Source organism: Mustelus asterias, chromosome 3 (genome assembly GCF_964213995.1).
Source record: "Mustelus asterias chromosome 3, sMusAst1.hap1.1, whole genome shotgun sequence".
NCBI classification, from domain to species: Eukaryota; Metazoa; Chordata; class Chondrichthyes; order Carcharhiniformes; family Triakidae; genus Mustelus; species Mustelus asterias.
The window spans coordinates 65,060,872-65,075,566 of record NC_135803.1 but is presented as its reverse complement, the minus strand read 5'-3'; the positions used below and the strand labels follow the sequence as shown (position 1 = coordinate 65,075,566).

At 42.2% G+C, this 14,695-nt stretch overlaps 1 protein-coding gene across 1 annotated transcript; it reads right to left on the bottom strand.

The window, feature by feature from the left end:
• Positions 1-420: 420 nt before the first annotated feature.
• LOC144491373 (uncharacterized) lies at positions 421-10,579 on the bottom strand. Its single transcript, XM_078209096.1, has 4 exons — positions 9,975-10,579; positions 7,738-7,835; positions 3,234-3,407; positions 421-2,381 (listed from the first exon to the last, which is right to left on the bottom strand). The coding sequence occupies exons 1-4, from the start codon at positions 10,060-10,062 to the stop codon at positions 1,914-1,916; spliced, it is 828 nt and encodes a 275-aa protein (XP_078065222.1). The 5' UTR covers positions 10,063-10,579; the 3' UTR covers positions 421-1,913.
• Positions 10,580-14,695: the final 4,116 nt, after the last annotated feature.

Genomic DNA, 14,695 nt, shown 5'->3' with positions numbered 1-14,695 from the left:
TAGGGAGGCACCCTCCTGACTTTGATGCAACGACCGCCCATTGTAGGGAGAACTGCAGAGTTCACAGCTGGATTTTTAAAAATCATTCACTTTTGACCATACACCAACTGTAACAAAATATGAGCATAATGGTCAGAACAGACCATCATGTTCTTTCCTTTCTGTAGGCAGGTACTTGTGCATTTCTGAGAAATCTAGTGGTTTCATTTTCCATCAGAGTTGATGTTTGCACCATTTTTATAAGAGGCTGGCTCCCTGTGTTTAATTTACTCCTGACCCAGTCATAACCCAATGGAACATTGATAAATCCATTATTCACAATTCTATCAGTTGGAGTAGCACTCTGGAAGCAGAGCAGTTCCCCCAAAGCTCTCTGTAAAATCCTTGTAGTTTAAAGCATCTTAATAAAGTCATGTAATTAACTCTTATCTCCTAATTCTTCAATCTGATTTTATTGTCAAGAAGTATGTGCAGTGGAAGTTACAAAGATGTGCAAATGATGAACTGATCAACTCATAAAAAACATCAAAGCTGCGATTACAGGCTGTACAACAAGTGGTGCCAGATCATATAGTTTCAACAGCAAATCATAGATAGACATGAGGCAGTGATGGCTATTCATGACTTTAAGACCTAGGTTTTAAATAACAACTGAAAAGTTAGTCTCTCACCTTCCCATGCCCTTTGAATTTAGAATTATGAAGCTAAAGTAAAGTTTATTTATCACAAGTAGGCTTACATTAACATTGCAATAAAGTTACTGTGAAAATCCCCTAGTTACTACACTCCAGCAGCACTTGTTCAGGTACACTGAGGGAGAATTTAGCATGGCCAATGCACCTAACCAGCATGTCTTTCAGACTGTGGGAGGAAACCAGAGCACCCGGAGAAAACCCACGCAGACACAGGGAGAACATGCAAACTCCACACAGATAGTGACCCAAACCAAGAATTGAACCCAGATCCCTTGAGCTGTGAGGCTGCAGTGTGAACCATTGTGCCACTGTGCCACACTCACTCAATAGACTATTGCAATTCAAATAATCATCTCAGGCAACCAAAGTCAAACATTTCTCCACACAAGCACAGAATATTTAATCAACATTACTCAAAAATAGCTGTGAAATTAATTTAATTATGAAATTAAAATCTTTATCTTTGAAATCTTTACTTTGATGTCTGGAAACATTATAGGGTTATGAAGAAGTTAAGAAATGAAGCTCAAAAATCCAAATGTGATTTGATGGCTGGGACAAGGGCGAAAAGCTTCCCAATGTACCACACCACTGGGTTGAAATCATGGATGGCATTCAGTGGAGTTAATGGGGATTTGGTGACAAGCTGGAGAGTCAGAGTCATGCATCATATCTTTAAGGGAGAAACTCTTTTAAATAGCAATGGCACCAGGGTAACGGTGGCAGTTGCCAATACAACACCGTCCCTAGGCCTAGGATCATCAGTGGATCACAGGCCACAGGTGAGTGATGGTGAGAGGGGGGTGACAGGCGCAGGTGCGGGGTGGGGGGGGATCAGCAACAAGGGCAGGGTAGTGCATCTCAGAGGGTGTCCCCCCTTTCCTATGCTAGATCCCTCGATTAGGCACCAAGTGATTTTAGTGCATTTGAACAAAAGATCCCCATCTCCTGGGAGCCTAGCAGCAACACGCATGAGTTTGCTTGTCCTTGCTTGGTGCATAGGTTAATAGCAGTGGTGATGGGATGAGCCCCTCAAGTGAACAGGGCAACCATGGACCTTCCCAGGTTTAATCAGGATTGAGGCGGAAAGGCAATGGGACCTCCACCTGTAGCCATCCTGCTTGATTAAATGCCACCCACCACCAAACTCACCACAGGTATTCAATTCAATCCACTGACTTTCATATAACTTTATTGTGAGCATTGTATGTAATATATTTAAGGAAAACGATTTCGATTCCAGTTTGGAATTGAGGTTTGCCTTGGTGCAATCTCTTTAGCACAATAACCATACCAAGACTCTGGTGTAGTTGCCTGGCATATTGCCGTCAGCTCAAGACAGGCAAAGCAAAATTCAACATGACACCTACAACATCTAATATTTTTACATCCTTTCTGGTTGTGTTCAAGGAGCCTGCCGCAAGTAGGGCATGCCCGAATAGAAGGGCAGTTTTGCACTACAGTGTCTGGCAGGTTAATTAATGGGCAGCTGAGTAATGTATCCAATTCTACGTTGGTGCATCCCTCATTGTCACATCGGTCAGAACGTGGCCCAGGTCCCTTCCATGGTTTCAGGCATTGCCAACAGAACTCGGAAACTTTCCCTGTCTCGGCAGTGCAGATGGTGCAGTGGACACTCAGGTTAGTCAAGTCTGTGCGTTCAACAAATGTTCCACATCCTGGACACTATTAGTAAGAAATAAAGTTAAACATTTAGTGAGCTTTAGCAACTACACATCAATAACCCAGGTCGCCACAGTGGAATTTTGGCAAGCTAACCTTGTTGCACCAGTCAGTCAAAATTGTTTAATTCTGAAGTAGATTGACACTACCTTCCATTTTTAATTATTGGCTGGTCTAAGATATAAACCTTCTCACACCGCAACTAACTCAGAGTGGCAAATAGGCTAGTTCAAAGGTTAAACATGTATAAATCCTCTTAATATACTGAACTAATTTGGACTAGCCTTTAATTTACACTGGCATACAGCATTATTATAAGTTCTAACTATATTTTTATACTGAATGAGTGCTGGTGTATTAACATTTTGCAAATTTCAGGCATGGCTGAATTTGTGTCATCTGCTTTTGCAAAATCTTCAAGCTCAGATTTCGCTGACAACAGAAAAGTAAAAGAGACCTTGAAGAAAGTCAGACCCAAAGATCGCGCAATCTTTAATGTGGGTTGGAGGAAAATGTAGGCCAGACCAGGTAAGAATTTCCTTCCCTGAAGGACATTAATGAACCAGATGGGTTTTTACAACAATCGATTGATGGTTATCATTAGACTTTTAATTCCATATTTTTGAATGAATTCAAATTTCACCATCAGCCATTTGAACCTGGGTCCCCAGAGCATTATGTTGGGTCAATACCACTGTACTTTAACCTGGTGTTGTGAGATTTCTTACTGTGCCACTGCCTCCCCACAGTTGTTACTCTTGTTGATGATCAAAAAGTAATTTTCAACCCTTACTTATGGTCCATATTTAATGTGACACGGTTACCCAGCGCTGTTATTTCTATTGTGAGACTTACTGATTTGTATTCACAGTATTCAGCTGCAGCCAGCACAGCAACAGTTTCCTCAAAATATTGTTGCTCCTCAGAGGTCAGTGCTGCCAGTTTGCGAACTTCATCGTAGGGCCATTCCTGCCCACATTTTCTTGTAGTTCCCTCCTTCAGCGCTGGGCAAAAGAACCTATACTGACCCTGTAGTGTCAAAATTAAATTAAAATTAGGTCCTAAATCATCAACTAAGTGACCGTAATGTGAATGGCAGTAAGGGCTATATCACTCGGTTACAACTCCATCTACTGGGTTCCCTACTCACTCACTCAATGTCCAATTCTTTCATTCAACAGTCAACTCATTCGCTCAGTGACCATTTCCCTCACTCCATAACTGAACATTCAAGTAAAAGCAAAATACTGCAGATGTTAGATATCTGAAATCAGAACAGAAAATGCAGGATAAACTCAGCAGATTTGACAGCTGCCAGACCTGCAGAGTTTATCCAGCATTTTCTGATTTTATTCCATCGCTGAACTCACTGTTCAACTCTATAAATCAGTCCCAAAGTTAAAACATATGGATTGTAGGTAGTGTTTTCAGATGTATAGAAAGCTGGTTAGCAGATAGGAAGCAAAGAGTTGGAATAAATGGTTCTTTTTCTGTGTCCCCTGGTTCTAGATTCCCCAATCAGGGAAAACGTCCTCCCTGCATTTAGTCTGTCCAGGCCTGTTAGAATTTTATATGTTTCAATCCGACCTCTCTCATCCTTCTCGTCCAGTTAATATAGCCCAGTCAAACCAATCTCTCCTCATAGGACAATCCTGCCAATCCTGGTATCAGCCTGGTGAACCTCCGCTGCACTCCCCCTGTGGCAAGTATATCATTTCTTTGGTAGGGAGACCAAAACTGCAAGCAATTCTCCAGATATGGTCTCACCAGGCCCTGTACAACTGCAGAAAGACATCCCTACTTCTGAACTAAAATACTCTTGCAATGAGGGCTAACATACTTCCTATTCCTACGTCATCTTATTTACTTTCTATTCCTACGTCCTCTTATTTTCAATATTCAATAAAAAATCCTGACATTTCACTTTGCCTCAAGATCTCCATTGCATTCTTGGGATTAAATTGATTTACCTTTCCAACCAGAAGCAGGCTGGAAGTTGTGGTGAAGACCAAAATCAGTTGAGTGAAGAGCCTGTTATCTTTTCAACTCCTGCCAATTAAGTCAGGGGCAGGGAAGTTTGAGGTTGACCTTCCTGCTTGGAGGTCAACTGAATCCCTGAGGGAGCCTGTTGACGGCTACTCAAGGTCTCATCCTATCTTGATTTGCATTCTACCATGGTAAGGATGAGGGGCCCACTCCACTTTGGGTACTGCTGTGTTTATTCTGGTAGCCTCCCAGCAGGTTTGGGGGATTCCCCTGCAGATAAAGCATTCTTTGCCTCATGGAAGACCATCCTGTGGGGCAAGGGCTGTTTCTGCTGAAAGGTATTGCCTGCCCTCTACAACAACCAGCCCCCCCCCCCCCCCCATACTTTCACTGGGGTTGCCTAACTAGCCCAGTGAGCCCCCTTCTAGTCTCTTTCTGGGACCTCCAATAGTGATGCTGCTCCAGGCTGGGTGCAGTCCCAGAAATGGCCACCACACCCAGTGGAACTGATAGAAGTGAGGAACTGCCAGCAATTAGCTGGCAGATCTGGGGGTGACCTCTTCACCTTGGTGGGCAGAAAAACCTTACAGCAGACTGTTAACAACCTCATTGACATTCAATCCCATTGGCTACAGAGGGGTTGCCAAATGGGGACACTACCATGGCCATTAAATTCAGCCCTTTAATCCATGTTGCATTTAATATTTTGTCAATAAAAATTGATCTTCCAGTATAAGGACAAATTTCTTCGCTAGAAAAATGCAAATACTTAGAGCAGAATTTTAAATCTAATGAATATTCTTATATATTTGAGTTCCGCCCGACATCCGCTAGCTATTCTTCAGGCAGAGTTCACCTGATAGAAGTCTACAAGATTATGAGGGGCATGGACAGAGTGGATTGTCAAAAGCTTTTTCCCAGGGTGGAAGAGTCAATTACCAGGGGGGATAGGTTTAAGATGTGAGGGGCAAGGTTTAAAGAAGATGTACGAGGCAGAGGGTGGTGGGTGCCTGGAACTTGCTGCCGGGGGAGGTAGTGGAAGCAGATACGATAGTGAGTTTTAAGGGGCATCTGTACCAGTACATGAATAGGATGGGAATAGAGGGATATGGTCCCTGGAAGGGTAGGGGGATTTAGTTCAGTTGGGCAGCATGGTTGGTGCAGGCTTGGAGGCCATAGGGCCTGTTCCCGTGCTGTAATTTTCTTTGTTCTTTGTTCACTCCAGCACTGAGTATTCTCTCATTCAAGATGAGGTTGATATAATTTACGAAAATATCATAAAGATATGAAAGTTTTTAAAATAACACTGTACTTGAGTTCTGAAATAATTAAGAGCAATGATTCAGATTATTCTTCAATTAGGTTGGTAAAAAATAGTTAAACTGTTAAAGTAATGCATTTTACACCATCAGATACTAAAAATATAAGGTAACATTGGGACCAAAATAGAACGTCTATCTGGGGAAGTGGAAAAGATCCACATTAATATATAAACAATAGAAAAGGAAAAGAACACGTATCCTGTAATAACCAACAATGAATGCAGGTTCGATTGCAGAGTTTTCATGAGATGGATTCAATATGGTAAATATCCATAAAAATCTGCAGATTTTCATTTGAAATTACCAATGATAGAAATAGATACTGTGGCATAGAAAATAGGCGCAAGAGTTGGCCATTTGGCCCCGTGAGCCTGCTCGACCATTCACCATGATCATGGCTGATCCTCTATCTCAACACCACACACCCACACACTCCCCATATCACCTTAGAGTTTAGAAATCTATTTGTTTCCTTCTTAAACATATTCAGTGACTCAGCCTCCACAACCATCTGTGGTAGAGAATTCCACAGGTTCACCATCCTCTGAGTGATAAAGTTTCTCCTCACCTCAAACCTTAAATGGCCTACTCATTTGAGGGTGGCAGGGTGCACAGTGGTTAGAACTGCTGCCTCAGAGCGCCAGGGACCCAGGTTCGATTCCAGCCTCGGGTGACTATGCGGAGTTTGCACTCTGTGCCTGCGTGAATTTCTTCCAGGTGCTCTGGTTTCCTCTCAGAGTCCAAAGATGTGTGGGTTAGGTTGATTGGCCATGCTAAATTGCCCCTTAGTGTTGGGGGATTAATTAACAGGATACATACGGGAATAGGGCCTGAGTGGGATTGTTTTTGGTACAGGCTCAATGGGCCAAATGGCCTCCTTCTGCACTGTGGGGATTCTATGATTCTACCTCATATCCTGGGACTGTAGCCACTTGTTCTAGACCTCCAGCCAGAGGAAATAATATCCCTGCCCTCAATCTGTCCAGCCCTGTCAGAATTTGATATGTTTCAATTAGATCTCTTATCATTCTTCCAAGTTCGAGTGGATACAGGCCCAGTTGACCCAATCTCTTCTCATAGGGCTGTAAAGGGAAAAATACAAGGAGAGCACACTTTAAAATGGCTGCTTGGCACATAAAGAGTTAACTGGGAAAGAAACCAAAAAGCAGACACCGGCTCCCACTTATCAGAAATCGCTTTAAATCAAAACCTAACAGACAAGCCATTTCCAAATCACAGACAGTGACTCATAGCAAACCAACACCTCAGAAAGCCAAGCCAAGGGTCAAGACATCTTTTAAGATAAGGAAAACCCGAAACAAAGAGGATAGATTAGCCTTGGGGAAAGCGGGAAAATATGAATGCGAGGAAACCAATTAACACCTGAATGAGCCGAAACTAACCATTGATAGATACAGACATGAGGAAATGTACCCATTCATAAGAACAATACTATGTCAAATGTCTATATCTGTTTGTACTTGCTTAAACGATGTGATAATGTTCGAATCACCGGTTTACCCATTGTGTAAAGGGTATAAAAATGGACGGCTCCCGACATTCTAGTGAGAAAAGGTGTTCTATGAACTTGTGCCTTATCTCCCGGAGCTCCGTTTAATAAATCGTATTTTCTGAATCTCAAAGTCTGACTACTAGTGGATTTTTCCCACAACAGGGCAATCCTGTCATCCCAGGAATCAGTCTGGTGAACCTTTGCTGCACTCCCTCTCTATGACAAGTATATCCTTTCTTAGATAAGGAGACCAAAACTACACGTAATACTCCAGGTGTGGTCTCACCAAGGCCCTGTACAGCTGCAGTGAGAAGCACAGTAGCACTAGGCTTGACATGGTGCAGTTAGTGATGAACAGCAAGTGATCTGGTACACCATTGCTATGGTCATTACAACGTATCTCATTCCACTCCGCCTAACAAAATCTAAATTTTAGAAAAACATATAAAGCAGTATTTCAAGAGGAATAAAACTATGTCTTTACACATTTATTCCTTTAAATTCACCAAGCCTCAATTTAAAAGCCAGAATGATTTACCTGATCTAGAAGGCTTCGACACCAACCAGTCAGTGAGTTTGGGTCAACTGCATGTTTGCAGGACATTTCTGCTCGCAAAATATTAGGATCATCATCTCCTGAAATAGCAAAAACACTGTCACTTTGAGTGTTTAGGAAATTTTAATTGTCAGTAGCCAAAGGTCAGAAAACATAAGACTCCCAGACCTAAGGACACATTTGATGAATATCTTAACTTGAGATTGTACATGGTAATTATCTACAAATTTCATTTCAGCTATTGCTCCAATCTAATAAAATGGCTCCCAATCTTGTAAAATGGCTGCCAATATTTTCAAAGAAAATACACAATTGAATTTTCGCTGTACTTTTGATCGGTATTTCTGTGACATACAGGCTGCCTAGCTGGCAGTCCTTCATTTAGTTGTTGGAGGACTCAGGGTGGAGGGGAGGGGGGTGAGGGGGAGAGAGAGGGAGTTGTCAACCCTGCAGGATTGTCCTGGAATCTCTAGAAATTAAAGAATCTGCTGGACCTTGCTGCATCAGAAACCCAGGAAGAAAATCTACGGGCACTGAAAAAAAAAATGTTTTCTTCCTACTTCTTGAACACTTCTGTTTATTAGTTATAATAAAGAGAAATAGGGAAAAGTGGTGCTTGACTGTCATTGGAGGTTTTGTGATCAAACCTCGAGGTTTATACCCAACCAAAGTTTACAACGCTAGCTTGAAATTGAGGATAGATGTGTAAAACAGAATAAACTAGATCTTTCAAAGTCAGTACTATATTGACTTTTATTTGCTGTGGTGTAAAACTTAATGTGCAGTTTGTCCAATGTTTAATATGTGGTATATTATTTTCAATCTGCTAACTTGTACCTTTTTTGTATTCATGGGACATGGGCATTGCTGGCTGGCCAGCACTTATTGCCCATCTCTAGTTGCCCAAGGGCAGTTGAGAGTCAACCACATTGCTGTGGCTCTGGAGTCACATGTAGTTAGAGTTTTAACAACACCAGGTTAAAGTCCAATAGGTTTATTTGGTAGCAAATGCCATTAGCTTTCGGAGCGCTGCTCCTTCGTCAGATGGAGTGGATATCTGCTCTCAAACAGGGCACAGAGACACAAAATCAAGTTACAGAATACTGATTAGAATGCGAATCTCTACAGCCAACCAGGTCTTAAAGATACAGACAATGTGAGTGGAGGGAGCATTAAGCACAGGTTAAAGAGATGTGTATTGTCTGTATCTTTAAGACCTAGTTGGCTGTAGAGATTCTCATTCTAATCAGTATTCTGTAACTTGATTTTGTGTCTCTGTATGCCCTGTTTGACAGGAGATATCCACTCCATCTGACGAAGGAGCAATGCTCTGAAAGCTAATGGCATTTGCTACCAAATAAACCTGTTGGACTTTAACCTGGTGTTGTTAAAACTCTTACTGTGTTTACCCCAGTCCAATGCTGGCATCTCCACATCGTCACATGTAGACCAGACCAGTTAAGAAGGGCAGACCTGTGAAACTAAAGTGAGAATGGACAATTGCCATTGCTATTATTCATAGTACTTCTTATATTTGTTCCTTTATTTTCCAGGTACAGTGGATCATTGTTTCCTACAGTCGAAACTCTCACAGAATCAATTGTGGCTTCCAGAATTCAGAACCTTCATTGGAATTTTATTAGTGTTATTAGAATTTCCAAGTATTAATTGATTTGTAGCTAAATCCATTTCAAATCTCGAATTTCCTCCAACCGAGATGAGAAAGGAAAAAAGATAACAATTTGTTTCAGTGTTTAGTTTATGATTTTGATTTAGAGTTTTTATTAATCCCACCCGCTAAAAAGCAACAATAGCAAAGTCTCTACAAAGTTTGATCCAACTCTGGACAGCTGCTTCACACTATCCAATAGATATCTGGGATTGCGAACTTGAATGTACCACGGTTCTACTCACAGTGAAACTTGTGAATGAAGTAAAAAATGTTTAAATCTTGCGTATATAAGTCAAAGCACTGAGATGGTTCATTGGTTAATTAATCTATCTGAGTATATCGGTAAAATCATTTCATTTGCTCTAAAGGAAATCAGCTCAGATAAGGTCAGGTCATATTTAGAAAGTACAATGTATTCCCAAAAGAAAATCTTTCTAAAAAAAACATGTACCGTGCTAATCCATGGCGAGTATTTCTGCAGGCGAAGACAGTAATTTCTGCCGTTCCTTTAAAATACAACAGACAGAACATATAGATTTGCATTTACCTGTAATTTCATCCTTCCTATTTACAAACTTCAGGGTACGATCGTCTGGATCATAATGTTTTTCTGTGTGCTGCTGTTGTTGTGACATTTTACAGACTGTACAAATTGTAAATGATCTTTGTGCTAAAACGCTGAATATAAACTTAACTGGGAAGTCCCATCAACAACATATTTCCGGAAAGATAACAATCTCCGCCTCGCACAATGGAGCAGCAGGCGCATTTAGCAGATGATAAATCAATCTAGTTTATAGGTTACACCCTATCTTATATACAATGATTCCTTGTGTTAAACAGCTGTGCACTAGAAATAAGAAACTATTTCAGCATGATGGCTGTTACAGCCAATGCTGAACACAAGCTCAGCGACAACCTTTGATGTTTTAAACATATTAGATCTTGGGGTGTTGATGACATCGTCAAACTGCAATATTTGTCCATCACTGGTGACGCTGAAAACTCCAAAGTAATGTTGTTTTAACTTGTTTACTTGTTAACTTGAATGTAAAACAACATTCAAATAGGCTTTCTCTACAGACATACATTTAGTATTTTTCATGCAATACCAAGTAACAGCTGCATTATTTCGTTTCGGTTTCATTTCTCGGTAGGAGCTGGGGATTTACAGGAATTGGCGTTTGTTTGTTTGTGAAAACATTGCCCTTATTTCACAATTCCATCTTCCTGCTTCTGATTATCACCTCAACTTTGTTCAAAAGGGGTAAGTTAAATTACAGTGACATATATTTTCTCCTCATTTCGACCTTACACTCTCCTATTTTAAAGGCAGTGACCTAGATATTCAGGAACAACGCTTTTGGGATCATAGTGGGGTATGTGATGGCCCGTATTATTGGGCTTTTTCCAGTATTGTCATGTGCCTCTGTTGTGTCAAAGTGCACTAAAGACTGGAGAGAATAGGGAAGAAACCAGGCAGTAGCTAGCCTGGCAATGGTTATTGAGTAGGTGGGCCTGAATGGGGATGCTGGGATTAGGAGATTGCAAGGGTGGAGTGAGTGCATTGTTTCCTGCAACTTCCATCTGGAAAAGGAGTACAGCATTTTCTGGATGTGCATGCGAACAATCACTAACTAAATTCCCCTCTAGGTCGCACACCATCCTGATTTGGGCATATATCTCTGTTTCTTCATCATCGTTGGGTTGAAATCCTGGAATACCCTACCTAGCAGCCTTCCAGGAGTATTTAAACAGCATAGACTATTCAAGACGAAAATTCACCATTGTCTTGTAAATTAGGGATTGGCAATAAATATTGGTCTTGCCAATGACATTCATATCCTGAAAGTGAACAAATAAAGACACTGGACCATGATCCAAGTACTTTAGAGGCATTGGTTGGAGTCATACCTGGCACAATGGAAGATGGTTGTGGTGGTTGGAGATCAATCATCTCAGATCCAGGGCATCACTACAGGAGTTCTTCAGGGTAGCATCCTAGGCCCACCTACCTTCACCTACTTCATCAGTTACCTTCCTTCCATCATAAAGTCAGAAGTGAGGATGTTGGCTGATGATTGCAAAATTATCAGCACATTTTGTGACTCCTCAGATACTGAAGCAGTCCATATCTAAATGCAGCAAGACCTGGACAATATCCAGGCTTGGGGCTGACAAGCAGAAGTAACATTCACACCACACAAGTGGCAGCTTAATGACCATCTTCAACAAGATAATCTAACCATCACCCCCTGACATAGAATGGCATTCTCATAGCTGACTCCCCCACTATCAACATCCTGGAAGTTACTATTTACCAGGAACTGAACTGGACTCTTTTTTTATTCATTCGTGGGACATGGGCATCACTGCTGGCCAGCATTAATTACTCATCACTAGTTTCCCTTGGAGGGCGGTTGTGAGTCAACCACATTGCTGTGACTCTGGAGTCACATGTGGACCAGACCAGGTAAGGACAGCAGATTTCCTTCCCTAAAGGACACTAGTGAACCAGATGGGTTTTTCTGAAATTGACAATGATTCCATCATCATCAGTAGATTCTTAATTCCAGATATTTTTTATTTTTTATTCCACCATTTGCCTGGCAAGATTCAAACCCAGGCCCCCAGAACATTAGCCAAATCAATACTGTGGCTGCAAGAGCAGGTCAAAGGCTAGGAATTCTGCAGTAAGTAACTCACCTCCTGACTCCCCAAAGCTTGTTTACCATCTAGAAGGCACAATTTAGGAGTGTAATGGAATACTCTCCACTTCCTTGGATGAGTGTAGTTCTAACAATACTCAGGAAACTCAAAACCATCCTGGACAAAGCAAACCGTTTGATTGCTACCCCTTCCACAAACATTTATTCTTACCACCACCGACGAACAGTTGCAGCAGTGCATACCATCTACAAGATGCATTTCAGGAGCTCACCAAGGTTCCTTAGGCAGCACATTCCAAACCCAAGACTGCTACCATCTAAAAGGATAGGAGCAGCAGATACCTGGGAACAACACCAGCTGGAAGTTCTGTTCCAAGTCACTCAGTTTGAAGTTTTCAAAGTACTTATTAGTGTCACAAGTAGGCAATGAAGTTACTGTGATAATCCCCTCGTCGCCACACTCTGGTGCCTGTTCAGGTATACTGAGGGAGAATTTAACATGGTCAATGTACCAAACCAACACATCTTTCAGACTGTGGGAGGAAGCCGGAGCACCCGGAGGAAACCCATGCAGACAAGGGGAGAGCACGCAGACTCCGAACAGTCAGTGATCCAAGCTGGGAATCGAATCTGGGTCCCTGGCACTGTGATGCAGCAGTGCTAACCACTGTGGCACCGTGCCGCCCCCATCCTGACTTGGGAATATATCAATGTTCTTTCACTGTCACTGGGTCATAATCCTGACACTTCCTCAGGAGCTTTGGTGAGTTCCTGCAGTGTGTCATGTTCATCAGTGGTGGAGGAATTGAATGTTTGTGGAAAAGCTAGCAATAAAGTGAGCTGCTTTGTCCCGGATAGTGTTGAACTTCTTGAGTGTTGTTGGAGCTGCACTCACTCAAGCAAGTGGAGATCATTCCATTAAATTCCTGACTTGTGCCCTGTAAATGGTGGACAGGCTTTGTGGAGTCAGGAGATGAGTTGCTCGCCGTAAGATTCCTAGCCTTTGACATACTCTGGTAGTCACAGTATTTATATGGCTACTCCAGTTCAGTTTCTGGTCAGTGGTAACACACCAAGATGTTGATAGGGGAGAATTCAGTGAAGGTAATATCATTGAATGCCAAGGGACAATGGTTAAACCCTCTCTTGTTGGGGAGATGGTAATTGCCTGGCACTTGTGTGGCACAAATGTTACTTGCCACTTGTCATCCCAAAACTAGATATTGTCCAGAGATTGCTGCATTTGGGCACGGACTTCTTCAGCATCTGAGGCTTCGCAAATGTTACTGAACATTATTCCATCATCTGCGAACACCCCACTTCTGATATTTATTTTGGAAGGAAGGTCATTGATGAAGCAGCTGAAGATGTTTGGGCCTTGGGCACTGCACTGAGGAACTCCTGCAGTGGAAGTCCTGGAGCTGAGATAATTGACCTCCAACCACCGCAACAATCTTCCCTTGTGCCAGGTGTGACTCCAACCAGTGGCTGGTTTTCCACCTATACTCATTGACAGTTTTGCTAGGGCTCCTTGATGCCACACGCAGTCAAATGCTGACTCAGTTAAATGAGTACTCTCACCTCACCACTAGCATTGCGTTCTTCTGTCCATGTTTAAACCAAGGCTGCAATGAGGTCAGGAGCTGAATGACCCTGCTGGAACCCAAACTGAGTGTCCGTGAGCAGATTATTCCTGCGTAGGTGCCCTTTGATAGCACTGTTGACCCATTCCATTACTTTACTGATGATTGAAAATAGACTGATGGGGCAGTATTTGGCTGAGTAATTGGCTGGGTTGGACTTGTCCTGTTTCTTGAGTATAGATCACACCTGGGTACTTTTCCACATTGCCAGGAAGATGCCACTAATAAATCAAGAGTAGACTTGTGTGGCGATAATGGGCCGAGTTGGATTTGTCCTGTTTTTTTTTGTGCACAAGATATACCTGGGCAATTTTCCACATTGCTGGGTAGATGTCAGTGTTGTAGCTGTACTGGAACACCTTGACTACAGGCGATACAAGTTCTGGAGCACAAGTCTTCAGTACTATTGCCAGAATATTGTCACGCCTATAGCCTTTGCAGTATCCAGTTTTTTCAACTGTTTCTTGATATTATGTGGAGTAAATCAAATTGGCTGAAGATTGATATCTGTGATGCTGGAGACCTCCAGAGGAGGCCAAGATGGATCATCTACGCGGCACTTCTGGCTGCGAATGCTCCAGCCTTGTCTTTTGCACTGATGTGTTGGGCTCCTCCATCATTGGCGATGGGGATATTTGTGGAGCCTTCTCCTCCAGTGAGTTGTTTAGTTGTCCACCACTACTCATGGCTGGATATGGCAGGACTGCAGAGCTTAGATCTCTTCTGTTGGTTGTGGAATCGCTTAGCTCTATCACTTGCTGCTTATGCTGTTTGTCATGCAAGTAGTCTTGTGTTGTAGCTTCAGCAGGTTGACACCTCATTTTTAGGTCTGCCTGGTGTTGTTCCTGGCATGCCCTCCTGCACTCTTCATTGAACCAGGGTTGACACCTTGGTATTATGGTAATGGTGGAGTGGGAGGTATAAGGTTATAAGGTTACAGATTGTAGTTGAGTACA

Excerpts from the sequence above, each read along its gene's own strand:
- LOC144491373 (XM_078209096.1), bottom strand. The coding sequence starts at position 10,062 with ATGTCACAACAACAGCAGCACACAGAAAAACATTATGATCCAGACGAT. Across the intron at positions 7,836-9,974 it reads TAGGAAGGATGAAATTACAG|GAGATGATGATCCTAATATT; the intron begins GTAAATGCAAAT and ends TTGCTATTTCAG. Across the intron at positions 3,408-7,737 it reads GTCGAAGCCTTCTAGATCAG|GGTCAGTATAGGTTCTTTTG; the intron begins GTAAATCATTCT and ends TTGACACTACAG.